This window comes from Peromyscus leucopus, chromosome 12, assembly GCF_004664715.2.
Source record: "Peromyscus leucopus breed LL Stock chromosome 12, UCI_PerLeu_2.1, whole genome shotgun sequence".
NCBI classification, from domain to species: Eukaryota; Metazoa; Chordata; class Mammalia; order Rodentia; family Cricetidae; genus Peromyscus; species Peromyscus leucopus.
The window spans coordinates 6,871,045-6,898,519 of NC_051073.1; the positions used below are offsets into that span (position 1 = coordinate 6,871,045).

General features: G+C 45.2%; 1 protein-coding gene across 1 annotated transcript in view; it reads right to left on the bottom strand.

Annotated features, from left to right (window-relative positions):
* Itsn1 (intersectin 1) overlaps window positions 1–19,348 on the bottom strand; it is a 137,671-nt gene extending 118,323 nt beyond the window's left edge. Inside the window, 5 exon segments of the mRNA XM_037209640.1 lie at window positions 3,953–4,113; window positions 14,134–14,197; window positions 15,393–15,485; window positions 17,714–17,773; window positions 18,920–19,348. Of these exon segments, the coding sequence (XP_037065535.1) occupies window positions 3,953–4,113; window positions 14,134–14,197; window positions 15,393–15,485; window positions 17,714–17,741 (346 nt within the window). The 5' untranslated portion in view covers window positions 17,742–17,773; window positions 18,920–19,348.
* Between the last annotated feature and the right edge of the window lie 8,127 nt (window positions 19,349–27,475).

Sequence of the window (27,475 nt, forward strand, 5' to 3'; positions counted from 1 at the left end):
TTGCCATAACACCTGTTCAACTCTGAAGCGGGTTCTGGGGGTCCAGACTCCTGCTCTCACACACATGCTCTCCTCACTAAGCCCCCTCCCCCTTGCATCTCCTTTTCTAACAGTCAACATGACTTCTGTACCTCTTAAATGGGGCTCTCTCAGCCCTCAAGAAGCTGGAGCAGGACCAGGAGTTGGATGCCAGCCCTGGTGACATAGTATGTTCCAGATGAGCCTAGACTACCAACTAAGATCCTTTCTCAAGAAAAACAACACAGTTATTGTCCCTGAGTGATAGGACAGTAATTTTCACATTCTCAATTCTTTTTGCACTTTTCAACTGGTATCCATATTACTATACAATGAGAAAAACTTGCAACCCTTACGAGGGGATGAATCCAGTGCTGTGAGCATGCTAACCGTATGTTTTATTACTGAGTTACATGCCAAGGGCAGCTCTTCATTTGGAAAAACAATACTAACAATGTTTATAGGTATTGAAAGCACAACACATGGAAGGAATTTCCAACCTGGGTAAGTTTACTATTCACAGACATCTAGAGGATTGGTTTATAGGCCTCACCCACCATCAACACTTTACCACACATCTCATTGCAGCGGATTAATTTAATGTCTCACGTATCAACACACATCACGCTGATTCAGGTGCAGATACCTGATGGTTGTGCTAAAAAAAAAACCCACCTAAGTCCTTCAGGACTTTCAAAAGTATGACACTGGCAAACTTCCAAGACCCCTCAATCTCTAGAACTACAAATTCTTCATCCTAAAGAAATGAAAGTAACCTTGAAAGTAAGGAATGCTGAAAAAGAAGATCTTAAAATAAATAGTATGTCAAAATTGTTACTAAAAAGACTACACAAAACTAGTTAACTATTTAAAAAAAATCACCAACTAGAAAAGCATCGTTTAAGTCTCCAAATGTTAAACTCTTCTTCTATCAGTTTTTCCAGGCTGGCCTTGAGTTTACAATCCTGTCTTAGCCTCTAGAAGCTGGCATTACAAGCCCGTGCCACCATCCCAAGCTCCTTCATTGCTTTAACCCCACTGCGGAGCTGAGACAGAACACCTGCCTAGGGCGGCAAGATCCAGGGCCTGGTCCCCAGCATGTCAAACCAACAAATGCAATACAACCCAACTGCAAGCCTACCTCGTCTCATCAAGTGAGTGCATTCTGTCTGTCTGTTGAGACAGGGTCTCTGTGTATCTCTGAAGGGCCCAGAACTCACTACATAGGCCAGGCTGGCCTTGACCTTACAGCAATCCTCCTGCCTCTGCTCCCAAGGGCTGGGATTGTTGGTTAAGGAATGACTTTCTAGTGAAATGTGTTTATTGGAGGCTGAGCCTGGATGCCATCACTTCCTAGGATGCTTATTCTTCATTCTAGGAATCCTCCTGCACACTGGGCCTCCCTTCCCTTTCTATACAGTGCTGGAGCATCTCAGCTGACCGTCAAGCCCTCCTCTGGCCCCATGCAGGCACTGGTTCCAAACTCACTGGTGAAGGTCACCGAGATGCCCACAAGTCAAGTTCAATCATAACTTTCCTCCCCTGCTCTTGCCTCATCTCTCGGGAACAACTACTCAAGCGGTAGCTCACTCCATTCCCCTTGACCCTTCCCTGGCGCTGGTGACCATTTCTTTCCCTCCCGTTCATGCTCCTCGGTCCTCATTGCAGTGCCTCCCCTTTACTGCAGCTCCCAATGCCGCACCACACCAACACTTGACTCCATGGCCCTCTCTACGCTCTCCACCTACGACACCGCCCCTCCCCAGCACCGGGCTACATTCCGACCCATCTGCCTCACTTACGAAGACTCCATGACAAACCTGTTTTCCTCCTCTCCAAAACAAAGCCTACAAGGCTAAGATGAGCTGGCGAAGACCACCATGTGAGCCGAGAGTGGAACTCGATTCCGGTCAAGACCGGCTCTTTGAGTAAGCCTGATGGACTCCTGTACTTTTAACTTCTCTTATGCTCACAGGCTTTATTTAGTTTCCTGAAATCAGTTTAGTGAAAATGCTTATGTGATGACAAGCAGGTGAGAAGACCCAGGCTGAGGCCGGCAATGCAAGGGTTCCCTTGGTAGCAGTGTGAGCTGTACAGATGTAAGACACTAAGCGGTGAGCCCAGAAATGCCTCAAAAAGAACAGCAATGCTGACAAAACCGAAATTCCCAGAGCAGGAAAAAGAGAAGAGAAATTAAGTGACAAAGAAAAACCTGCACACAATTTAGGGAGGAAAGAAGAAATGGGACATCATTGCTCAATGGATCCTTTCTCCACATTGTGGTCTCTCGGAAGAGTCCAAAAGAAAACCAAGCACGCCTTAACAAAATCAGCTGCAAGTACCTTCAAGGATCCCGTGCAAAGTCCACTTGTGTATAGGCCAGCTAACTGCCGGCTAAGTGCGGCAAACACAAAGACAAATGGGTCTGCCATGTGCTGGTGTGACACCGTTCACTTGTGCCCCTCCTAGGCTTTGTTCATGCGTAGCTTTGTGTTTCTTCTCACAGACCTTGCTCTACTAAACTAAAGATGGCCCCCAGCTCACACCTTCCTGTGAGAACGGCAATAGAGTATTATGACTTGACTAGTGATGTCCCTCACAGACTGTTTTCAGTGTTTGTCAGTGCTGTGTCGGGAGGTTTTTGACCTTTGGGTACCGGAAGGCACTGTGCAAGCTTCCAAAGGAGGGAAGCGACCAACAGTCCTCCTCAGCTCTGACACCCACAGCCACAACAACGCTGTGAACAACACAATGAACGCTGGCACAAGACACAAGGGTGCAGCGGTGGCGCACAATGGCGGTAACCAGCAGCGCTCTGACGGGATTTAAGACCCGCTCAGCAAGGGAGAAATCACACCTGGTACTGGAAACGCGGCCAACTACCCGGGGCTGGTGAAGGACTTACAACTGCCACATCTTAAACCAGCCTAAACCAGCGTGACTCCTAACCACATCTAAATACGTGTCCTTCTACCCTCAGGTAAGTGCAGTCTTCACCGTCATCAAGGAAACTTCTCTCTGCAACAGAGGGAGACCATGACAGACAACTACAACCAATCAAAACAGAGAGCTGTGGAGCCCAGGCCCACCAGATCCATCTACAATACAGCTCCAGCACTTAAGGTTCAGGGATCACTGCAGAAGGGAGAGCGGAAAGATCGTAAGAGTCAAAGGATCAGCGGGTTTGCCATGAAAGTGTCTCCAGGAAACGTCAGCAGATACACCCATGGCGTCTCCCCAACATGACTGCCTAAACACGAGCTGAACAAGGACAACGACAATAGGCATACTACAGTGAAAGGTGACGGGGGTCCTCAACCCTGCATGAAGAACTATATGCAGCTAAGGAAGGCAGAGAGTGGGAGAATAGCCCACCTCTGTAGGGTAGGGAAGAGTATACCAATTGGTCAACCAGTGGTCAGCCCTGAAAACACACATATAAAGCAACATTATACAGACTGAGTAGGTTGGATTTACATATTTAGGAATACACACACACTTAACAATTAATGAAAAAACAATTAATGAATGTGAAAGACAGCAAGGAAGGATGTATGAGAGGGTTTGAAGAAAAGGGAAGGGGGAAATGCGATCTCAAAAAACAAAAAATTAAATAGAAAAAAAGACAGGCATCACAATCCAATGGAACTACTTAAGTACAAGGAGAAACAAAGACTCTGAAAAACCCAAGGGATGTGGAAAGCCAGGAGACAGCGCCGCAGCAGCAGAATGAAGGCATGTTCCTTAATCCCAGAGTGAGTGACCTTCTCCACTGGGATGGTCTTTACCCTTGGGGTTAACGTGGACAGCTGTCTTTTTTTTTAAAAAGATAAAATCACCCAAGAATTTTACTATTTCTAAGGGGCAAAGGGGGAAAATACCCATTTTTAAAACATACAGCAAATTCTAGGCAGCGACCCATGTTCAGACTTACCGAATGCTGGTGCGCTGGAAATAGCGACCGGCTGCTGCTTCATGACGGGGGGCAGTGCAGAGGGCAGCTGGTAGCCCTGGAGCTTCAGCTTGATGAGCTTCATGGCTATGGAGAACTCCACCTGGTCCATCCTCCCGTCGTTGTTCATGTCAGCGAGGGCCCTGCGAAGGAAGCGCAGCACAGGCTCAGGACCACTGGGCCACCAACTCTTTCTCAACACCACCCCTCGGGCGCAGACCAAAGAACCGGCGCCTGTGCCCAAAGAGAACAAAAAAGCTACGGGGTTGGGGGGTGGGGGAGAGCCGGCCGTTTTAGGTGACTGCGCGGTATTCTGCACCCCGCTAGTCTTTACCTACAGAGACACAGAGGGTCTTTCAGCCTGAGTTTGAAGACTTGTTACTTTTTAAGAGGTTTCATTTGAATAAAGAATGTTCTAAAGTTAGACAGGGGTGGAGGTGACACAATTCTACGACAATTCTACAAACACTGAACTGTACAGAGTAGTTTCAAAAGGTAAATTTGTTACATGAACTACGTTGTAATTAAATGTTATTAAAATGGATCTGGAAATAGTCTTATTTCTAGAGATGCCAAGTTAAATTCCACTTTCATGGTGTTGTATATCCACGGGAGATGGATGGCGTGGCATGCTATCCTATTCTGGGACACTACGACACCAGGAGAGCTCTTCAAGCTAACTGCTTTTAGAACCCTGCCTGGCACACTTACTGCTGAAGCCGGCCTAGGGGTGAGCTTGCTGTTTCAAACCAGCCTCAAGCATCCACGGCCAAGTGTGGTTTGTAATGAGTTTTCCAAGAGCACTTCCTCCCATGGAAAAGGCAGCAAAAGCAGTGAAAGGTTCAGATCTGCACCGGAAGTTACACTGCCCAACCCAGCTGCGCACACTCACGGCAACGTGCAAAACACTTGTTAGACTTCACTTCTTTTACCCACAGATGAAAACACACAACAAAAAGCGTGCCCTACAATAAAAGTAAAGAGACACAGGCCGTAGAAGTTGGCAGTTATTTGGAAGGTAAAGATCATCCAGCTGGAAGGAGCTCCATGGCGGCTGGCCCAGGAGCTGGGTCCTCCCGCAGCCGTGACCCTCACAAACCACGTGTTCCTCGGCGCTCACTTTGCTCACTTTCTTACGCTTCCTGCTCACTCAGATTCACTGTTCTGCAAACTGCTGCTCTCGCCTTTGCCAAATTTCCTGGCTGATCATACTTCTTTTTCTTGCCATTTACTATATACAGCATATTAACTAGCTGCAGACAGGTGAGTTTTAAAATTTTAGTCTACTGATTTTGTGTGGCTCTTCACTGCATAGAAATTATACACTGTGTACACAAAATATGTATTATCAGCTTTTAAGTTTTCAGCCTTTGTCTGCTACATTTTAATCTTTAACCTAACTGTAATTCCATGGGGGGAGGTGCTATCCATGATCACATCACATTTCTTCCAATCAATACCGTCAGAAACCCCCCCCCCACTGAGCTGTTATGCTCTCAGTGTTCTTATGGAGTGAGACATTTCCAGATCAGCTTTCCTGAAACAAGCAGGTCAATGTGCCGTGATCCCGTCTCAGGAGCTCAACGGCATGCTCTGCTTTTCCTTTTTAGGGACACTGTTTTCAGGACGGGAGAGGGCAAGCTGGTCAAGAGCTTGCAGCATAAGCATGAGGGCCTTTTACACGCCCAACACATGTGAAAGGTATGCAGGCGTGTAAAAAGTAGGTAAGGGATGGTGGTGCATACTTGGACTCTCTTGCAGGGAAGTGGGGGCTGACCACTGATCTTAGCCTCACTGGGGAGCCCCAGACCCCCAGTCAAAGACCCCGTCTTTTTTTTTTTTTTTTGGTTTTTCGAGACAGGGTTTCTCTGTGTAGCTTTGCGCCTTTCCTGGAGCTCACTTGGTAGTCCAGGCTGGCCTCGAACTCACAGAGATCCGCCTGCCTCTGCCTCCCAAGTGCTGGGATTAAAGGCGTGCGCCACCAACGCCCGGCAAGCCCCCGTCTTATAAACAAAAACAAAACACACACACTAAAGAGATGGCTCAGCTCTTAAGATTGCTGGCTGCTCTTGCAGGGGACTCGGGTTCCCTTCCCAGCACCTACAGAGCTGCTAACAGTTATCTGTTTATAGTTCTTGGGGGAATGTGAAGCCCTCTTCTGGCCTATTCAGGTACTACACACACACACACACACACGCACACACGCACACACGCACACACGCACACATACACACACACACACGCACACATACACATAGACACACAGACATACACACACAGATGCCCACACACACACATACACATAGACCCACAGACATACACACAGACGCCCACACACACATACACATAGACACACAGACATACACACACAGACAGACATACACACATAGACGCCACACACAGACCAGAAAGACACAGACACACACACACACACAGACGATACATGACGTGCTTATACAGCACAAACAGCAGAGAAAAAAAAAAAAAACAAAAAAAAAAAAAAGACGGCTGCGCATGCTTTAATCAGCACTCGACAGAGGCACGATCTCTGTGATTGACAGCTGGGCTACCAGTGAGTCAAAAAGGCGCAAAGTACACAGAGAAACTTCTGAAAAAAAAAAAAAAAAAACTTTAAAAAAAAGAAAAAGAAAAAAGCTCAGGCTGACATGTAATTCTAGTTCCAAAGAATCCGATACCCTCTTCTGGACTCCAAGAGTACCCACACACACATGTGGCATACACTCACACACACTCACACACACACACACACACACACACACACACACACACACAGAAAAGCTTGTTTTCTTCTGTACTGGATATACATAGCAGTTTGCTCAGCAAGGGAAATAATACTTCCGTCTTTCAAATTCTTCCATTTCCTTTAATAAAACAGTATTTTCTTCCTATATCACACTTTCTTCATGCAACTCATGAAACTTTATTGATAAATATATTCTATGGAATTTTATCATTTTTACCAGACTTGTAAGAAGCATATTTCCCTAATTTCTATTTTTTTTAGGTGTTTATTTTTAAGCACTCAGGAAACAGGCAGGAGAACAAGAGATTCAGACCATCTTTTGCTACATCAAAAGACCCTGATTCAAACACATGCACAAATTCTTTTTTTTGTTTTGTTTTGTTTTTTTGTTTTTTGAGACAGGGTTTCTCTGTGTAGTTTTGTGCCTTTCCTGGAACTCGCTTTGGAGACAAGGCTGGCCTCGAACTCACAGAGATCCGCCTGCCTCTGCCTCCTGAGTGCTGGGATTAAAGGCGTGCGCCACCACCGCCCGGCCATGCACAAATTCTTAAGTCATTTATGCTACATTTAGTTATCTCACTCAGTTTCTAAGCATATAACTAACTTAATAACGTCAGTAGAAAAACAAAGGGCATGACCTCTCTTTTCCAGTATTTCTAACAGTCTTTATCACCAGTCTTTTCGCCTAGTAAGACACTACTGAACGCATTTGCACTTAGTTCTGAGTGTAGAGAAATGGAGTCAGTACTTCACTGGTTAAGTAGTGACTTTTGCTAAGTAGTCTAACTTACTTTATTTGCTTTTAAGACAGGATTGCAAGTAGCCCAGGGTGGCCTGCAATTCACTACATGGAGAATGCCCATAAATTCTTGCTCCTGCAGCCCTAAGTGCTAGGATTGCAGGCCCTAAAATGCCACGTGGTGGGTCTTTAACTTCACTAACTAGTCACTGGTACTGTTGTCGCCTCGCCACGTGGTGGGTCTTTAACTTCACTAACTAGTTACTGGTACTGTTGTCGCCTCGCCACGTGGTGGGTCTTTAACTTCACTAACTAGTTACTGGTACTGTTGTCGCCTCGCCACGTGGCGGTCTTTAACTTCACTAACTAGTTACTGGTACTGTTGTCGCCTCCTCTGTGTCGTCTGAGAGCTCTGCTGCTGAGCCACAGCCACTGGAAGAAAAGCTTCCTGTGTTGTGTTTAGTTTTGTTTTTCAAGTCTTATTCCACATCTGCCCAGCTGATGATGAGCCTTCCTTTATCTGTTGAAATAAACACAATGTTGACAGAATCTCGTGATTCTCGCCCATGCCTCTGGCTTAAACTCAAGCAGGTCCAAGTGTTGTAAAATTCACACACTGTGAAAGTCTACTTGCTTGGGTTTGCATCTATATTCAGGACAGGACCTGGCGGGCAATGAGTTGTTCTATTTTGCAAAAGCTTTCAGATTTAAGAGATACCAATAAGGTGACAGTCTTTCCTTCTTCTGCAAAGTATTTTTAAACATGCTCAGCTATTTTAACTGCTTTACAGGGGAGAAAAGTTCCATTCACAGCAATGTGCATACTTTATTTACGTTTAAATAAAGAACCAAGCAGACTTCCACCCTCCATCCCACACTACTTCTCCTGGAAAACGTCGTTGGTGGAAACTGAAAATATTCAATGTGAGATTCATGTGTTAAGGGACAGAAGACGTTTTAGTAAGAGTTTGATTAGAATAATTTAGTGCTCCTGAACCCCTTTCCACTTCCTTAGGCACGGAGAAGGAAACCAGTAGCAAGGACCCAGCACAGTTCTAACATCAGTCTACAGTTCTCAAAAAGATTTTTTCCCTCAATTAACAAAACTTAACTAGTAAAACTCCCTAGTGACGAGAACTCAAAGGCAGTTCTGGCAGTATCGTTACTCTACAAAGCTCAGCCCTCTACCCTTCCCCTCCCAGTACGGACACTACAGCAGAACCCAGCGGCTTTTCTACAGCAGAACCCAGCGGCTTCTTTTCTACAGCAGAACCCAGCGGCTTCTTTTCTACAGCAGAACCCAGCGGCTTGTCTACAGCAGAACCCAGCGGCTTGTCTACAGCAGAACCCAGCGGCTTCTTGTCTACAGCAGAACCCAGCGGCTTCTTGTCTACAGCAGAACGCAGCGGCTTCTTTTCTACAGCAGAACCCAGCGGCTTCTTTTCTACAGCAGAACCCAGCGGCTTTTCTACAGCAGAACCCAGCGGCTGCTTTTCTACAGCATTGCTGTCAATCCACTGCCCAAGGCTTCCAACAAAAAGCAAGCGCTGAGACTCTGGCGTCCTTTTCTTACTCTGCTGCTGCAGTTACTTCTCTGGTGAACTCTGTACCTGTGAGTCTGGACGACAGTGACCCCAAATCTGTAAAGCTTAAGTAGTAAGAGTGTGTGCTAAGCAGGTGCCCAGCAGGCACCGGTGGCTCGTTGACTCTGGGAACCGGCTGTGGAATAAATCGGCGATTAGCCATGTATCTATCAGAAGTGGTGCCTATCAAGAGGAGGCAGGGTGAGGAAGGAGCAGAGGTGTTAGATGCCAAGTGTGGTGGTTGAGTGATAAAGGCTGCCCATAGTCTCTGGCATTTGAATGTTTGGTCCCCAGCTGGCAGCCCTGCCTGGGGAGGCTTAGGAGGTGTGGCCTTGCTGAAGGAAGTGTGTCACTGGGGATGGGCTTTGAGGTTGCAAAGACTCCTCGATGAGGTCTCTGCTTCCTGCTTGTGGTTAGATATGTGCCCTCAGCTGTGGCTGATGCCATGCTTGGTGCTGGCTGCCAGGCTTCCCCAATGGGACGGTGACGGATGGGCTCTTACTGTCAGCACGAAATACACCCTTCCTTCTCTAAGTTGCCTTGTCATGGTTTTTTATCGCAGAAAAGGAACTGGAAAGTAACTATCACACCAATGGTATACTTTTCTTATTTGATTTATACAAATAAATCACACACCGCTCCCATACACTGTTGGTGGGAAAATTACTACAACTCTAAGTGGCAAGGAAACCACATAATCATTTACTTAGAATGAGCAACTGTATGCTTATGAATTAACTCTGAAGGTACATTTTCACCAACGTAAAAATACATGGCTAAGAGCTATTCATCACAGAATTTTCTGTAATCACTACATTATCAGTAATCGCAATACACGGGAAACAACCTAATACGGAAACATGGGAGACGACTGGATAGAAGCACCAAGCATGCCTGACACCATGTAAACGAGAAGACGGAGGATAAGTGCTTTCCAGGATACGGTAAATGAGAAAAGCAAAAAAATAAAAGCGCGTTTATAGCTCACCCTTAATATAAGGAAACTACACACCAACAGGAAACATTCTATGTTCTGTACCTGCTCTTTACCACAATAATAAACAACAGTAAAAACCAGTGATGGGAGTGGGAACATGGAATGAGGAGCAGACTGGGAGGCTCTCTGCATACACTGCTGCTGTCAGAACGTTGTTAATAACCTGCAGACCTTCAGGAGCTCTTCAGGAGGTTGGTCACTGCTCCGCACAGACATGTCACAGGCCATCCATCTGCCATTTGGTGCCCACGAAACCAAAAGTAAGGCCAAGCAATAAGGAAAATGAAAGCAGTTTGCTTACTCATTCATTAAAAAAATTAACTCTGGGTGCACCTGCTACGGTGTGAGTGCCATCTTCTTGTTTAGAACAAGTCAGATTAGACACCACAAAGCCCAGAGGGAAGGGCTGGGTTTGCGTTTCAGTGGCAAAGCCCTCTCTGTCCAGCATGCTCAAGGCCCTGGGATGCAGACCCCCCACCGAGAAGAGGCGCTGAGACTACAAGAGGATTCCGTGGGCAAGGGAGCCACTCTGGACAACTGCAAAGAGCATCTTTTTGCAGGATGACAAGACAGTGAGCGGTTAGGTGGGTTCTACAACTGCAGGAAGAAGACCAACACAGTGGTCCTGAGGCAAGGAGAGGCCTGCCCTGGGAGGAACACAGGGGTCAGCTTCCGGAGGAGATGCTGTGGAAGAGAGTGAGCAAAGATAAGAGGTAAGAGAAGGGGAAACACAGCAAAAGCAGGATCATACTGGACATATAGTGATGGCTTTGGGTTTTAGTCTCAACGAAGAGCTTTAATTAATTGATTATGTATATTGTGTATGAGTATTTATTTGCATGGATATGTGTGTACCATGTGCATGGCTGCTGCCCTCAGAAGTCAGAAGAGGGCACTGGATCCCCTGGAACTGCAGTTACAAACAGCTGTGAGCCACCATGTGGGTGCTGGGAATTGAACCCAGGTCCTCTAGAAGAGTGGCAAGTGCTCTTAACCACTGAGCCATCTCTCTACCCACATAATGGAGAGTTTAAATGTCTGTTTCCAGAGGGGCAGGGGTTCATTTTTAAGGCTGATCTCATGTAGCCCAGGCTGGCATTAAACTATGGCTGCTCCTGTTTTTCTACCTTCAAAATGCTTTGACTATAAGTATGAGGCATCATGCCCAGTGTGGTTTTTACTTTTTAAAAACAGATGTATTTTATTTTCAATTGTATGTGTGCATGTGAGTGTGCACATGAGTACCAGCATCCTTGGAGGCCAGAGGTGTCAGATCCCTTGGAGCTAGAATTACAGGCAGTTGTCAACAGTTCAATGTGGGTGCTAGGAACTGAACCTCAGAGCTTGTGCAGCTTCTCTGAAAAGCAGTTTGAAATTTCATGAAATGAGACTTGCTGAGATGATGCGCAGGGAGGAGCAAGCTGCCCTTGAGCCCCAGCTCCAACACCCATTTACTGAGCAATTCACAGTGGTACTTAAGCTCTTCAAAGCTCAGTTTTAACAACTGTCATGAATAACAGCCTTTCCAATCTCATATTCACGTGTTTCCCTGGATGGACTCTGTGATCCCTGTGGCACTGATCTAAGGAGGAAGAGAGGTCTGCATCTGTAGAGGCTCACTGTCCTGTCTCAGAGGTCTGCATCTGTAGAGGCTCACTGTCCTGTCTCCCAGAGGTCTGCATCTGTAGGGGTTCACTGTCCTGTCTCCTGTCTCCCAGAGGTCTGCATCTGTAGGGGTTCACTGTCCTGTCTCCTGTCTCCAGACTGATCTGTTCACTTCTTTTATTTAGATGTCTGCATCTTATGTCCTGTCTCCTGTCTCCCAGATGTTCATGGTTGCAGAGCTAATGAGCTGACTATCTCAAAGCCATTGTGGTGGTTTGTAGAAACTGCATTACAGTTAACTAGCTCCTGGACTCTTGAACTATAGCCTGTTCAGACTTGGGAACTGCTTGTCTCCCAGCAGGATTTCCAGTGAAGACGATGACAGTCATAGGAAAGGTAAATCCTCTGAAGGAGTTAGGTTAGAGTGTGGAATGCCGGCCGGATTCCAACAATGGAACGCCGAAGATGACACAGCTCCTAGAAGCCCCCCCCCCCCCACCCCCCCCCCCCCCCAGGAGGGAGGCGGGGAATTGGCAGACATCATTTGGCAATTAAACTGTTTAGAATTATTTCTACCTCATCCTGGTGTTAAGAAGAAGAGGCAGAGAGGAAGGACAGAGCCCTGTAATCTCTGCTACTTAGGAAGCGGAGGAAGGAAGGCTGAAGTTCAAGGCTACTGCGGGCAACTAATCAGAACTCTGCATCAAAATACATGTTTTCTTTCTTCTTCTCCTTCTCCTCCTTTTTTTATTTTATTTTACTTTTACTTTTATTTTCAAGACAGGGTTTCTCTGTGTAGCTCTGGCTGTCCTGAAACTCACTCTGTAGACCAGGCTGGCCTCGATCTCACAAAGATCTGTCTGCCTCTGCTTCCCAAACCTGGGATTAAAGGTGTGCACCACCACCAGGCCAAAATAAAATTTAAAAAGGTAAGGGGAGGGTACACAGGGATACAATTCAGTGAGTATTTGGGCAGCATGCTTCCAAGGTAAGAAAGTTTTTGGTATTTTCCCCCTGAGCTGGGGTTCCAGGCCGTGGCTCCCACTAGCCTCTAACTCAGGATCCACTGGTCTCTCAAGTGTCAGCACCACAGCCCTGTGCGGGCATGCCTGGTGCTAAGACGCTTCATGAGTGAGACTTCAGAAGTTGGCTTCTGTGAGAGAAGCACACATTAGTCAGTGGAGGAGCTCTGGAGAGCAGAGTCTAGAGACAGCCTTCACAGAGGGCACAGCGCCGCACGCCAGGCTGCAGCCCACAAGAAGCCTGTAACCATGCAAACAGGTGCCACGCAAGTGCATCTCGATTCCGACACACAACTGTGTGGACGCAGCTCCTGGGCCTGCTTGCCATGGACTTCCTGCACACGAGCTTCCTCTCTCCCAGAGCCGTTTACGTCCTAGCTCCAGTGGACCAGCAGTTAGGACTGGAAGAGCGGCGGGGAAGCAAGAGCGGAATGGAAGCAAGCTCCCAAGCAGAAAGAAGGAAAGAGACTGGCTGCCAAAATGCTGACAACAGGAAAAAAGATGGCGGACAACCGAATACAGCCTGGGACTCTGGCATCGTTACTTTTCAGTCCGAATCCATCTGACACAGTGTGCGTGTTACCTGTCTCAGTGATTAGCTGGAAAGTGCGGTTGTGTGGAAGATCCGGTCTCCGACGCTAAGACCTACCTTCCTGGGTTTTGTTTCCATGGCCTATGATATCATATGTCAAGCCACACATGAAATCCGTCATGTACAGTTGTTCTGTCAACCCACTCAACTTTACAACAAAACACAAACATGCCAATTACCTAGTTTAAAAATCGAGGTCAAAACTGGCAACAATATGTTCCCAACAGCCGAGACAGAGAGCGCTACATCTAGGACTACATTTTCTGTCCTTTCTTTACACCAAGTGCCCTCCATCACACCAACACCCTCAGGAAATGGAGTTGCAATCCTGCTAAGAGCCAGAGGAAAATGTGGCTTTCTTACAGGACCTCATAATTCAGCATGGCCCCCCAGAGCTGGGAACCTAGAACCCAAACTCTGACAGCCTGTGCGACTCATGCTCACTCATGAGCAACTCCTACTGTGACAGAAGTCGGCACTCACTTCGCATTGGTCGCGTATCACACTGTACAAGCACCAGTCATTTCTAACTACTAAGTCTCAAAGAGTGAAAGATAAAGAACAATTCCATTAGAAAGGAAGAAATGGGGGCATTTAAATAAGTGTGAATGAGATGCATGGAGCCCAAACCAATAGCGGGAAACTACCCACATGCAGATGTTTCGGTCACAACTGAATGTCTGTACACAGCACGGCCACTCAAATGGCGGCCCTTTGCAAAAGTAGTCTCTGGAAGAAGTGACAGGAGGTTCTCGGCTAGGCCTGCATGCTCTCTTTCTACATAAGAAACTGCATTTCCAAACAAATGGAGCATAGACAGTGTTTTATTTTACATTCGGCTCATACGAAATTCCAACTTACCATATTTGTGCTAAGACAGGCTGAGGTAACCCAGATTGAAAAAAAAAGTTCCTTGCTTGATCACCTGTAAAGTAAGTGGGGAAGGTTTGAGGAGAAACAGCAGCAGCAGTGAACAGAAATCCTCTTACAGCAAAATTACAAAATCATTTAGGAAGCTGGTTACCCTGAGAACGCCAATGACCCCATGGGAAAGGTCAGAGGTCTCTAATATCTAATTCATTACTAACACCTAACTCCACACTTGAAAAGATGGGGCATTTGCTGGGATGGACGCCACCCCCTTGAGGCTGTGGTCAGACAAGATGAGCCACCCAACCCGCCCCAGGCTGCTGCTGCTGCTGCGAGGTGCTGGAGACTTCAGGTGGGGCCTAGTGAAAAGTTTTAGGTCATCAGCCAAGCCTAGGTCCTGAACTGAACTGGTACACTAATATAAGCTTTTCTGTTTTAACACCTGATATACAGGCTATTTTGTTACAATAAGAGAGGAACACAGAACAAAGCACACACGGAGGACTCCTTAGTTAACAACTCTATAAAAAGCTTTTACTCTGAATATTGACACTGTTGATACTAACACAGAACCCGCAACAATGAAAAAAGTCCTGCCAATCAGTAAACTGGAGATCTATCATAAAACAAATACAAAAATACCTCCTAGGAAACCCAGATTCCCACTTCCTGCAGGGAACTGCTGAATGGTGGCCAAACAGCAGGAAAGGACTTTCAAAGACAGCAAAAAAAACCCTCGGAAAGTGTCTGCTGTCTGCTGCTCTCCCAGGCCAGGCAGGGTTAGCACTTTAGTCTCAGGGCACAGGTCTGACCCCATTTAAAGACTGTAGTGCTCTGACTACAGCCAGATCTCAGAAAGATGTCCAGCAGGCGGCCGGATACTCATGGAGGACTACTGTAAAGGTTTGAAGGTGTTACAAGAGAAGCAATTTAAGAACATAGTCTCGAGGGCCTGAGAGTGCTCTGGGTAAGAGTCCACATCTGAGGCCCGAGCTCCTGAGCTCCGAGCTGGACTGCTGAAAGCCATGGGAAGACAGGGAGACCTGACCCCACAAAGCTATCCTCTGCCTTCTCTACCACCCCAACACACACAACGACGATGACGATGAACTTCAAAAACAAGTAACCAAAGCACAGGTTCAGGATGAGGCCAAGTGGATTAAAGGCCCACTGGTCACACACGCCCACTTCTACTCCGCATGGCAGATTTCCTACTGCTCAGGAAGAACGCACAGGGGCGGACCACACACCAGTGATGAATCCGGATATCGGCTTCAGACTATGGAACTGCTGGTCATGCTTGGCTCTCTCCTCCACGGTTATGGCCCAGATGTCCAGGCTACCTGTGGTCCAAAGACAAGACAGATGTTCAGACACATGATGTCCACAGCACTTTAAAGTTCTGCGGGCATGCTCTAAATGGTGCAATAAACCACTGTCCTTGGAAGATGTGTCTAAAGTCTAAAAGAAGAACAAAGCAATTTAAAAAACAGCGCAAATACTTCCTAGAAACTTGATTCTATGAAAACATAAGAAGTTAGTAATTTATTTCAATAAAACTAAGAAACAGACTAAGGTAACTGGAGCTTAAAACTCTACCATCAGGTGCCTAAAATGTCACAGGTAAAGTCATGAAAATTCAAGAGGAACACTAAAAAAAAGTAGTGGTGGCAATAACAGTACTGGTGGTGGCGGCGGTGGAGGTGGTGGTGGTGGTAGTGATGGTGGAGGTGGTGGTGGTGGTGGTGATGGTGGGTGGTGGGGTGTGGTGGTGGTATGGTGGTGATGGTGGTGTGGTGGTGGTGGTGGTGGTGGTGATGGTGGTGATGTGGTGATGGTGGTGGTGGTGTGATGGTGGTGGGTGGTGGTGGTGTGGTGGTGATGGTGAGGAAGCACTCCAACACAAGCAGAATCTTGTGTGACTCTGCAAATATTCAAATATCTGGTAATGGTGGTACAGCTTTGCAAATGTACTAATGAACACCAAACGGCACAGTTAAAACTAGTCAACTGTATGATGTTTATATTGTGCCTCACTAAAGTTGCTTCTAAAAATGACTATTCTGATAAAGCTAATGACCAAACACAGAACATATGCTTTTTCAGAACAGTCATTTTCAGAAGCAACTTCAGTGAGGCACAATTCAGACAAATATGAATCTTTAGTCCCCAGTCTTCCAAAAATAATTCACCAAAGTCATTAACTGATGGAGAAAAAACTCTGTGAAAGCCAACCACTGTCCCCAACCTGGGAACACACATGTCTTACACAATGTGATCATGCTTGTAACACTCCACCTAACACTCTCCTCTGTTCAGGGTGGGCTCTGACAGGGACAGCAGACTCCACTCAGACACTGTGTCGCAGGACTCAGAAGGGTCTCTGACACAGATACCTCTCCCCTCAGACTAGAGGCCCTACAAAGTAAAAGGACTTTTACTGTCCTGTTGAGCTTCATATTTACCAACAAAATGAAAGCCAAAATTAAACAAATGAAATTATACACTTCATTAAAAAGGTACACCAAGAAACAAAAATCCATGTAACAAAAAAATTACTGAAGGTCTGGAAAAGTCTGATTGGAATCCCAGAGACTTTCACAGGTGTGCTCAGGGGGTGACACATGGCGCCTTCTCATTCTCTTTACAACTGACACAAGAAATCCGCTTTACATTTCCTTTTGGTTTCTGGCAATACCAGGGTAGGGTATTGAAAGTAGGGCCTAACGAGGGCATCACTCCTTGTGCTGTGTCCACAGCCCTGCCAAGATCACCTTAGCATTGCAAACTTGTTTTGTTAATAGATTCTGGGCTAAGGTGCAACTCGGTGACAGGTGCTTGCCTAGCATACATCAGGTCCCGGGTTCAATCTCCAACATGACAAGAAAACAGGGCACGCATGAATAACATGCCAGAAAAACATTTTACCCAGACTGATGAGTTTCAAGTGGATAAAGTAAAGCAAAAAAAGTCACACTTCAAACCCAGGCTTTGAAAGAGTATAACATGATCCACTCAGTTCAACAAAGAAACTATACAAGCAAGATGCTGAGACGGGCGGGGTCTGAGAGCAAGGAGGAGGCGTCAGCTACCCATGCACCTTATCTGGATTTCAACTTGAACAAAAATAATGAAAAACTGCCTAAAGTCTGAACTGCATATAATGTGAATTTTATAGGTAGGATACGTGTATGAGTTTTAGAGGTTTGGTAATAGTAGTGTACTTTAGTTTTTAGTAAATAAACACAGTAAAATCTTCAGGGATGAAAGGTTAAGATGTCTTGGAGTTACTTCAAAACAACCCACTGAAGCAAAATGGAGTCCCTAGTCACTGAAGCATCCCAAGGCATACTATGAGGGTTGACTGTGTAATTTTCTCTATTCATGTTGGTTTGTTTTTGTGGCAACGAAGACTGAACACAGGACTTCATGCATGTTGTTGGCAAGCACGCTACCTCTAAGCTACACCCCAGTCAATTCAACTCTATTAATTTATCTGAAATATCCCATCATTGAAAAGTCTTAAAATCTGGCCCCAACTTATATTAAGAAATCAATTTTCAAAACTTACCACCAAAAGGTGTTGGAAACTGAGCCATGGTTCTGTTACGTTTACCTTGCTAATCGACGCCTGTAATTAAAACGGAATACATAAGTTTAGGACAACTTCAGGTCTGTATAAAAACACACTAACATGTCGTCTTTAACTGTCAGACGTCAACACCAGAGCTAGAGTACAGCCCTACAAATCAAAGTCACAATGAAAGGGTTCTTCATTCATTCCTGGACAGATTCTTAGTGCCGGAAACAAGGGGGGCTGCTGGTAGCCTGGCAACAGGAAGCTGGTGCACGGCCAGCTAGGACAACCTGTTTACTCGCCAGTGCCATATCTGACACTTGGTAACGTGTCGTCTTAACCATCTATATCTAAGCACTCATCCTAACATAAGATGAACACTGTACATTGTTCCTATCATTTAATCGCATGCATGGCCCAGCAACAGGCTCTAACTCCACCCTGCATTGCAGGTAAGGAAGAGAGAGAAGGGAATTGAGCAGGACAGATGCCATAGCCTGCGCGTTCAAGAACGACACTGAACTGCTCCATGAAGAGTCTGGGAACAGGCAGTCAAGAGGGCTCAGGGGATAAAAGCACTTGCCATCTAACAGTGCAAACCTGATCACCTGAGTTCAATGCCTGTAACATATGTCAAGGTGGACAGAACCAACCTCGTCAAGTTCCTCTAACCTCACACTGTGGTACGCACACTCACACACAAATCATAAAGGGCTACCCTTCAAAAATACAGTATAAGAGGAATGCTGGGCCTTCAAACTCAGCACTTAGGAGGTCAGGGCAAGAGGTCAAGGTCATCCCAGGAACACAGTGAGTTTAAAGCCCAGTTAGGCTACATAAAGCTATTCTCAAAACAAAACTATAAGATACATTTAAACAGTACTCATTTAGTAATGCCTGCCCAGAATACCAAACCAATGTTCCAAAATTTCCCATCAGGCATTCCTGCTCATGAGCAGCCAACAAGAAACAAAATCCTCTTCCACAAATAAAATCTTCAGACTTAAAGACTCCTTTTCTTCTTATTTGTGGTGGGTTTGAATCTGACGAACAAGTGGCCTTAGTCTGCTGTTGGTTGTGCTGTTGGGGGAGGCAGGCGTGTGGCCTTGCTGGAAGAAGAAGTGTGTAACCGGAGGAGGTGTGTGGCCATGCTGGAGAAGTGTGTAACCGGAGGCAGGGTGGGGAGTTAAAGAATCTCACCATTTCTAGTTTGCTCCCTCGGCTTGGTTTGCCAAGTCTGCCAGGATGTAAATTCTCAGCTTCCTGGTCCAGCCATCATGCCTGCCCTCTGCCCACTTCCTGGTCCAGCCATCATGCCTGCCCTCTGCCTACTTCCTGGTCCAGCCATCATGCCTGCCCTCTGCCCACTTCCTGGTCCAGCCATCATGCCTGCCCTCTGCCCACTTCCTGCTTCCTGGTCCAGCCATCATGCCTGCACTCTGCCCACTTCCTGGTCAGCCATCATGCCTGCCCTCTGCCCACTTCCTGGTCCAGCCATCATGCCTGCCCTCTGCCCACTTCCTGGTCCAGCCATCATGCCTGCCCTCTGCCCACTTCCTGGTCCAGTCATCATGCCTGCCCTCTGCCCACTTCCTGGTCCAGTCATCATGCCTGCCCTCTGCCCACTTCCTGTCCAGCCATCATGCCTGCCCTCTGCCCACTTCCTGGTCCAGTCATCATGCCTGCACTCTGCCCACTTCCTGGTCCAGCCATCATGCCTGTGGCTGCCATTCTCTTCCTCCCTTCAGCTTACTCAGAACATCTGCAAGCTCAGTTTCCCAAGAGCATGCTCTCTTACTTAACTCATACAATGCTTCTGTAATTGACAGCTCATACACTTCTTATCCAACTTCCCAAAAACGTCTAGCTCTGCATTTGTTTTGTTTTTTCAGTCATGGTTTCTCTGTGTGGCACTGGCTATCCTGGAACCAGCTTTGTAGACCAGGCTGGCCTCAACCTCAGAGATCTGCCTGCCTCTGCCTCCTGAGCGCTGGGACTAAAGGGTGCACCTCCACTCCCGGCTAAGCTCTGGATTTTTAAGGCAACTAAATCTGCTGTTCGTTCTGTCTGACTAAGCTCCATCCTTCACTGTTTTCTCCAAAATAAAGACAAGTGATTAACCCCTTGTGCCCGGCCACTCCAGACTTCACCGCTTTCTTGCTGGGCCATCCGTTTTGCAAACAAGTATCTTAGATCTGCCAGGTCTGTTTCATCTGGAAATAAAGAGCTTCCCTCTGTCCATTACAAACCCTAGGTCTATGAGCCACCTGGGCCAGAACTGACTGTTGTAGCGCCTCAAACTCAGGCCTTTACCCTTCAGTGGGGGGTTTGCTGGACTTGCGCCGGTTCACATCTAGGTAGTTTCCCCTGATTCCTATTTTACTTAAGTGTTTTTAGTAAGGAATGGATGCCAGTTTTTTAGAAGCTTTTTTCTTAACTACTAGTGAAGTAATCACCTATTTTCCCTTTTATTAGCATTCTGGGTTTTTCTTCTTTCTTTCAGGGTTGGGATTTGATCTGAGCCCCACATGCTAAGCAAGTAAGTACTCTACGACGGAACTACACATTAGCCCTGACTCTGAATTACAGCGACTGGTCAGCTAATATCAAGTTATCCTAGACTTCTGTAATAAACACAATTCAGACAAGTGTGCTATTCTTTTGCAGCTCTGTCTGGTGTACCATAAAGCGATGGATCTGGAGGAAAGGGGTCTATTTACCTCCCTGTAAATTACAAAACTCTTAAACAGTACAAAATGTATAAAAATGATTGGCAATATAGATATACAATTGAAATATGATCAGAAAAAATTATTTTAGAGATTAGTGTGAATAAATCTTTAAGAAACAAACATTGGTTACCGAAACCATTCCAGAAAGAAAACTGAGGCGCCCTCAATTTAAGTTATAATCAGTGCACTCTTAACATTAAGCTATAATATCAGAGCACTAAAAAGCATACTATTCTTTTTAGTAAGCATACATTTATTATACAAAACAATAAGTTCATCATATTTTCATACACACCATTCTTATAAATACCATGTTATTCCTTACTTTAAGGATTTCACAGCTCCTTGGGAGAGTCAAAACTAGACAGAATTATAGTAACTGATGGCTGAAGTATAATTACTATCAGTTCCTGTCAGAGAACCTAAGAATAATGGCTGTTCACCACAGAAATGGATTCCCATCCCATGTGGTTCTCTTCCACAAAGAACAGCTTGTAAGATGCAGGGGAAGTAGAGACGCCCTGCTGATAGCATCCCCACTGACAACCCTGCACTGAACATCTGCCGAGGGACAACCCTGCAGACTCCACCCTGAGTCCAACATCTGGGTTAGGATGCTTTTCTATCTCTTCCACTTCCTGACTACTCCTGGGAACTCCTGGGGTCATTGATCTTTGCAGACTAGTAGTACACGGATCTATCTAGTAAAAATTAAACCACTGTGAGGACTGAAGGAAGGTGCACCTCCTCCCAGCCTCGTTCACTAACCTAACAGTCAAAGGCTGATCTAAGGATCAGGCTGGAACCTTCTCACAGACTGTCCTTCTAAGCCTAAGTCCTCCAAATGCCAATCACTGCTAAGTTCTAAGTTCCCAGGGAACCTGAGATGAAGGCGTAACAGACAGACGAAGGGACAGGAGAAACCCTGCAGGCACTCACTGGTCCTTTCAGCTCTGTACCACCTGGGCAGTCTGTGGCTGAACCATTGTGGCTGGCCTTCAATTCATAATCACCCACCTCAGCCTCCCTAGCAAAGACTACAAGCATGCACAACACCAGTTACCATTTCATTATTGAATTTGAAAGATGATTTGTAAAGAGCTGTGGTGTTTCAGGAAAATGATCACATGCAAGATACCATAAAGCCAGGCTCTTGTCGCTGCTGTAGCAACTGAAGCCTGCTGCTGGGCCTCTGGCCCCTTATTAGACCCAAACTCCGTTCAAAGCACACAAGGCTAGCTACCAAGAGAAGAGGAACCAAGTTCCCCCTACTGTGCTGTCTATGAGCCTTGCCCCAGGATGGGACAAGTGAGGTGAGGTGCAGAGACCAAAACTCCAACAGAAATCCAGTATTTCTGGGCAAAACAAAAAAGGCCCCTGTAGAGTGTGGAGAAGATGAGAAAGAAGAAACTGGAAGAGAATGCCTGGGCCTGTGAATGCACTACACTGTGCTCAGGTCCACACCTGATCTGTGGTCCCAAGACAATCACAGTGGCACAGAACTAGTCTTGAAAATTGAAGCAGGAATGAAGGACCCACTGGACACCAGAGAGAATTTACAGTGCAAACCTAACTCAGACACCTGGAAAAACCTACGGTCAGCATTGTTCTGTAGAGCAGACCAATGGAAACAGCATGAAACCACACAGCTATAGAATGAAAAAAGTGATGGAAACGTCTAGATTGGACTAACTGAGGTAGAAAGTCACATCCTCAGTGTGGGTGGGAGCTGCCCACGGGCTGGGGTCTAAGATAAAAAGGAGAAAGTGGGCTGAGCACCAACATTCTTCTCTTTGCTTCCTGATGTTAGTGTGACCAACCGCTTCACACTCTTGTTGCCACTCCTAAGTACAAGCAAAAGTGAGACATTGCTTACACTCTTCTTAGCAGGTGTTTGGTCACAACAATGAGCAAAGTGGCCAAGTACAGTACACCCCCCCAAAAAAATCACAACATTATGGTGGTATTGTGTTCCCCAAAATATTGTGCACCCTAATAAACTTACCTGGGGTCAGAGACAGAACAGCCACAATATTAAACACAGAGGATAGGCAGTAGTAGCACACGCTTTTAATCCTAGCATTCCAGAGGCAGAAATCCATGTGTTCAAGGATACAGCCAAGCATGGTGACTCACGCCTTTAATCCCAGGGAATGGTGGTAGAAAGCAGAAAGGTATATAAGGCGTGAGGACCAGAAACTAGAAGCATTTGGCTGATTAAGCATTAAGGCTTTTGAGCAGCAGTTCAGCAGAGACCCATTCTGGATGAGGACTCAGAGGCCTCCAGTCTGAGAAAACAAGACCAGCTGAGGATCCGGCAAGGTGAGGTAGCTGTGGCTTGTTCTGGTTCTCTGATCCTCCAGTATTCACCCCAATAACTGGCCTCAGGTTTGATTTTTATTAATAAGACCTTTTAAGATTCCGGCTACAATGTACGCCAACTCCCTAATGACAAAATGTGGAAATTATCTCTTAAGTCTTTAGAACAGCTATCATACTTTCCTTGAGGCATAGTGACGTGAATGGGATGGGAAGATACACATTCTCAGCAGAGAAAGAGAAACCTAGCTTTAAAAGAATGGAAATTTCTGAATACCAGGATAGCTACAAATATGATCCAACACTACTGTAGCCAACAACATCATTAAATGAAGGAGGAAAAAAAAACTAGAAAAAAAAAAGCAATATAAACCAGAAGAAATAATAAAAATACAAACAGGGAAGAAAGAAACAAGCAGATTTAAAATCTAGTTCTTTAAAAAACAATGGCAAAGAATGAGGTCAAGTGTCTAGAAATGAAGATCATCTCACCAAGTCTACAAGATCCAGTGAGAGGAAGGCAGGGGACAGCCTAGGATGACGACAGGGGCCGGGGCAGTGTTTCCAGGAGCTAAGTAAAGAACAGACCGCTGGGATCCTCTTGTGTTTATTACAGAAAGAACCTTAGGAATGAGAGCATTCCCGGAAAAGAAAGCCTTCAACAGGATTGCTGGTGAATTCTATCAAACACTGAAGGGAGAACAAGACAAAAGTCAGGCAAACTTCTTCAAAAAGGACACATCACATGCTATTCTTCTCCTGTCTTTACACAAAGCCCAGACAGACAAAATCAATAAGGTACAGCAAGACCCCTAGAATACAAATGAAAAGTCACTCCCAAATCACAGTTTAAATGAATGTAATTTATTTTACTGATAGCAGAAAGCCCATATAACGATTTCCATGGATTCAGAAGAAAGTTTTTCACAAAAACTCAACTTTCAATAATGAATTTTTTAAAAAAAACCTGTCAGTGAAACAGAATTTGTAGGAAGCTTCTTCGAAAAGAGAGGCAGTAGTATCTATGAAAAGATCAGCAGGGCTTGCTAGAGGGCTCAGTGGGTAAGGGCACCTGCAGCCAAGTCTGAGGACCCGAGTTTGATACCCAGGACCACAGAGTGGAAAGAGACACAACTTTTGCAAGATGTCCTCCCCCTCTCCATCTCTCTCTCTTACACACACAAACTTCAATATAGCAAACTCCAGAAAATCTAGAAAACAACAGTTAGTAGAGCTGTAGGATAAAAGGCAAATGTACTAGGTAAAAATCAACAAAATTCTTATATATTGGCATAGAGGTAATTATAAAGTGAAAATAAGAGAAACAAGCCAGGGTAGAGAAATGGATCAACTGTTAAGAGCACTGTGTTTGTAGAGAACCCAGGTCCAGTTCCCAGCACCTACATGGTGGTTCAAGGCTATCCACAACTCCAACTCCAGGAGATCTGATGCTTTCTTCTGACCTCTGTAGGCATCAGACATGCATGTGGTACACATACACATATGCAGGCAAATACTCAAACACATAAAATAATTCTAAAAATATTTATTGAAGAAATATGATCTTATTTTGAGTTAGCACCACAAAAATCTATCATTGCTCAGTACAATTTACAGGAAAGGAATGGTACAGGGGCCACACCTGCGATCTCAGCACTGGGGAGGCTAAGAGGAGGATGTCAAATGCTAAGCTAGTTTGGAATATGGGTGCGACCGCGTCTAAAACAAAGCAAACATGAGTCCTCTATACTGAAAATAACAAAATATTGCTATAATAATAAAATATTCAATAATTTCATTGAAAATAAAAAATGAAAGAAGACCCAAACAATGGCAATATACCATCATGAACTATAAAGGTTTCAATTTTGTTAGACCAGCAATTTTCCTCCAACAGACCTGACAGCATTTCAAACAATCTCAATCAAAATTCCAAGACTGGTAACGGGAACTGCAAAGCTGGTATTAATGCTTACCCAGAACTAGAAGGACCCCTGAGAGCTTAACCACCGAGAGTTTAAAAAGAGCACAACGGCGGGGGTGAGGGTGAGGGTGGGGTGGGGGTGGGGGTGGGCACCATCTGATTCCAGGAGTCACTACAAGGCAACAGTCAAGAACCTCCGAGCTGCTGCCTAGAGGCTGGCATCCATGTTTGCTGCCTAGAGGCTGGCATCCACGTTTGCTGCCTGGAGGTTGGCCATCCTGAAATTTTCTTTTCAGGATTCCCTAAAGATGTCTTCACCCCCAAGAAGTAGGAAGTAATTTTAAGAAAACAACGCCCGCATTTCCAAGAGGTGGGATGGGAGGTTTTGGTTGTTTAGTAAGTTACGGATATTGTCATTATTTATGATGGTTGGTTACAAGTTGTTAATTGTTACTAGTCAGGAAAAAAGCTGAACAAGGAGATTAGATTCAGAGTTTTTGTTTAAAAAAGAAAAAAAGAGAATATAGATATGAGGTAGATCATTGAATCTACTCTGAGAAAAAAAAGATAAAGAAATAATAGGATAAATGAATTGAATCTACTCTAAAAAGAAAAAGAAGATATAAAAATGACAAAAGGTAGATTATCGAATCGATTATGAAAAGAAAAAAGACAGAATATGGATATGATAAGATAAAAAGGTCAATTATTGAATCTACTTTTAAAAAGGAACTACTTGTTTTAAATAGGATAAGTAATGAAATTTTTTTTGTCTGAGTTTATCAAATGTTACTGGACTGGACATTGTTAATATATATAGTGGAGTTTTTTGTCTGAATCTGTCAAATGCAAATGGACTAGACATTGTTTAAGTAATTTATTGCTTGTATATATTGTATTTAGTTATTGTACTTATTGGATATAGTTTTTCTTGTATTAGTTATAAGCTTTTTTAAATTTTAGACAAAAAAGGGAAAATGTGGTGATATTGTGTTCCCCCAAATATTGTGCACCCTAATAAACTTATCTGGGGTCAGAGAACAGAACAGCCACTAGATATAGAAGCCAGAAAATGGTAGCACACACGCCTTTAATCCTATTACTAAGGTGGCAGATATCCATTCGGATCTCTGAGTTTAAAGCCACACTGGAAAGAGCCAGGCCTGGTGACTCACACCTTTAATCCCAGGAAGTGATGGCAGCAAGCAGAAAGGTATATAATGCGTGAGGACCAGAAACTAGTTGGTTAAGCTTTCAGGCTTTTGAGCAGCAGTTCAGCTGAGATTCATTCTGCATGAGGACTCAGAGGTTTCCAGTCTGAGGAAACAGGATCAGCTGAGGAATTGGCAAGGTGAGGTGGCTGTGGTTTGTTCTGTTTCTCTGATTTTCCAGCATTCACCCCAATAACTGGCCTCGGGTTTGATTTTATTAATAAGACTCTTTAAGATTCATGCTGCAGCCTAGAGGCTGGCATCCATGTTTGCTGCCTAGAGGCTGGCCATCCATGTTTACCATCTGATTTCTGGCAAAGCTGCATGGGTGACTTAAAGACTTTCTGACAGAGCAAGACCAGCTGCTTTGCCACGCAGGCACCCCTGAAGAACACTGACCAACATCTAACACAAAACTAACACAGAAAACCACACAGCTTTAAACGAAAGATGTTTTAAAGACTAGAGGATATGCTCATGCCTTGGGCTAGACAAGTGTTTAAAACACAAACAGTGTAATTACTAGAAGAAAAAAATGACAAATTGGCCTTCGTGAATATTTAAAAAAATTCTTTAAGAGATAGCAAAGATAAAAAGAATGCACCCAAGTCCCAGTAGACAAACACTTCTAACACGTACATCAGGCACAGAGCCGTGTCCAGCAGACACAGAGGGCTTGAGTAACTTAACAAGCACGTGAAAGGATGACCACCAGATCAGCCACCAGAGAAGCACCCACCATTGCCACTTTCTGCTACAAAGTCTCCTTTGAAAACGTCTGCCCACGCCCTGTGTCGGATGTCATGGAGCTAGACCCTCCCAACTGCTACATGGAAAACAACGGAATGTACACAAACACAGCCGCCGTCTCAAGCTACACAGCTGGTCACTGGTCCCCAGGGTGGCAGTGCTGAGGTAGTGGGACCCTTAGGAGTATGTCTGGGAGAGAAAGTAATGCCTTTGCTTTACTTGCATGGTATCAATTTGAACAAAGTACAATGATAAACATGTATGAAATGTCGTAATAAGGGCTGAAGAGATGGCTCAGGGGTAAAGAGCACTGGCTGCTCTTCCAGAGGTCCTGAGTTAAATTCCAGCAACCACATGGTGGCTCACAACCATCTGTAATGAGATCTGGTGCCCTCTTCTGACCTGCAAGCATAAATGTAGGCAGAACACTGTATACATAATAAATAAATAAATCTAAAAAAAAAGTCATAATAAAACCAAGTATTTCATATGATAATTAAAAAGATTTTTTTAAGACAATATACAAACAGGATGCGGAATCAGGGATTTTAAGTGTAGGCCGTGCACACAGGGAGGCCTGAGCACAACCCGCAGGGCTCCATCTGTTTCTGCCTCCTCGCTGCTGGAGTCACAAGTGTCCACCACCACGTTGGGCCTTTTCAGGTGGGTTCGGGGAACAAACTCTGCTCTTCCTGCTTGCAAAGCAGCCTGGGACTATTGTTTCAGCTCTGGATTTTATCTTTTTATTGAAACGCTTTAAGATGATCTTCAAAGCTGATTTCTAGGTCTTATCTCCTTCAAAGGACAACTCAAAGTCCTC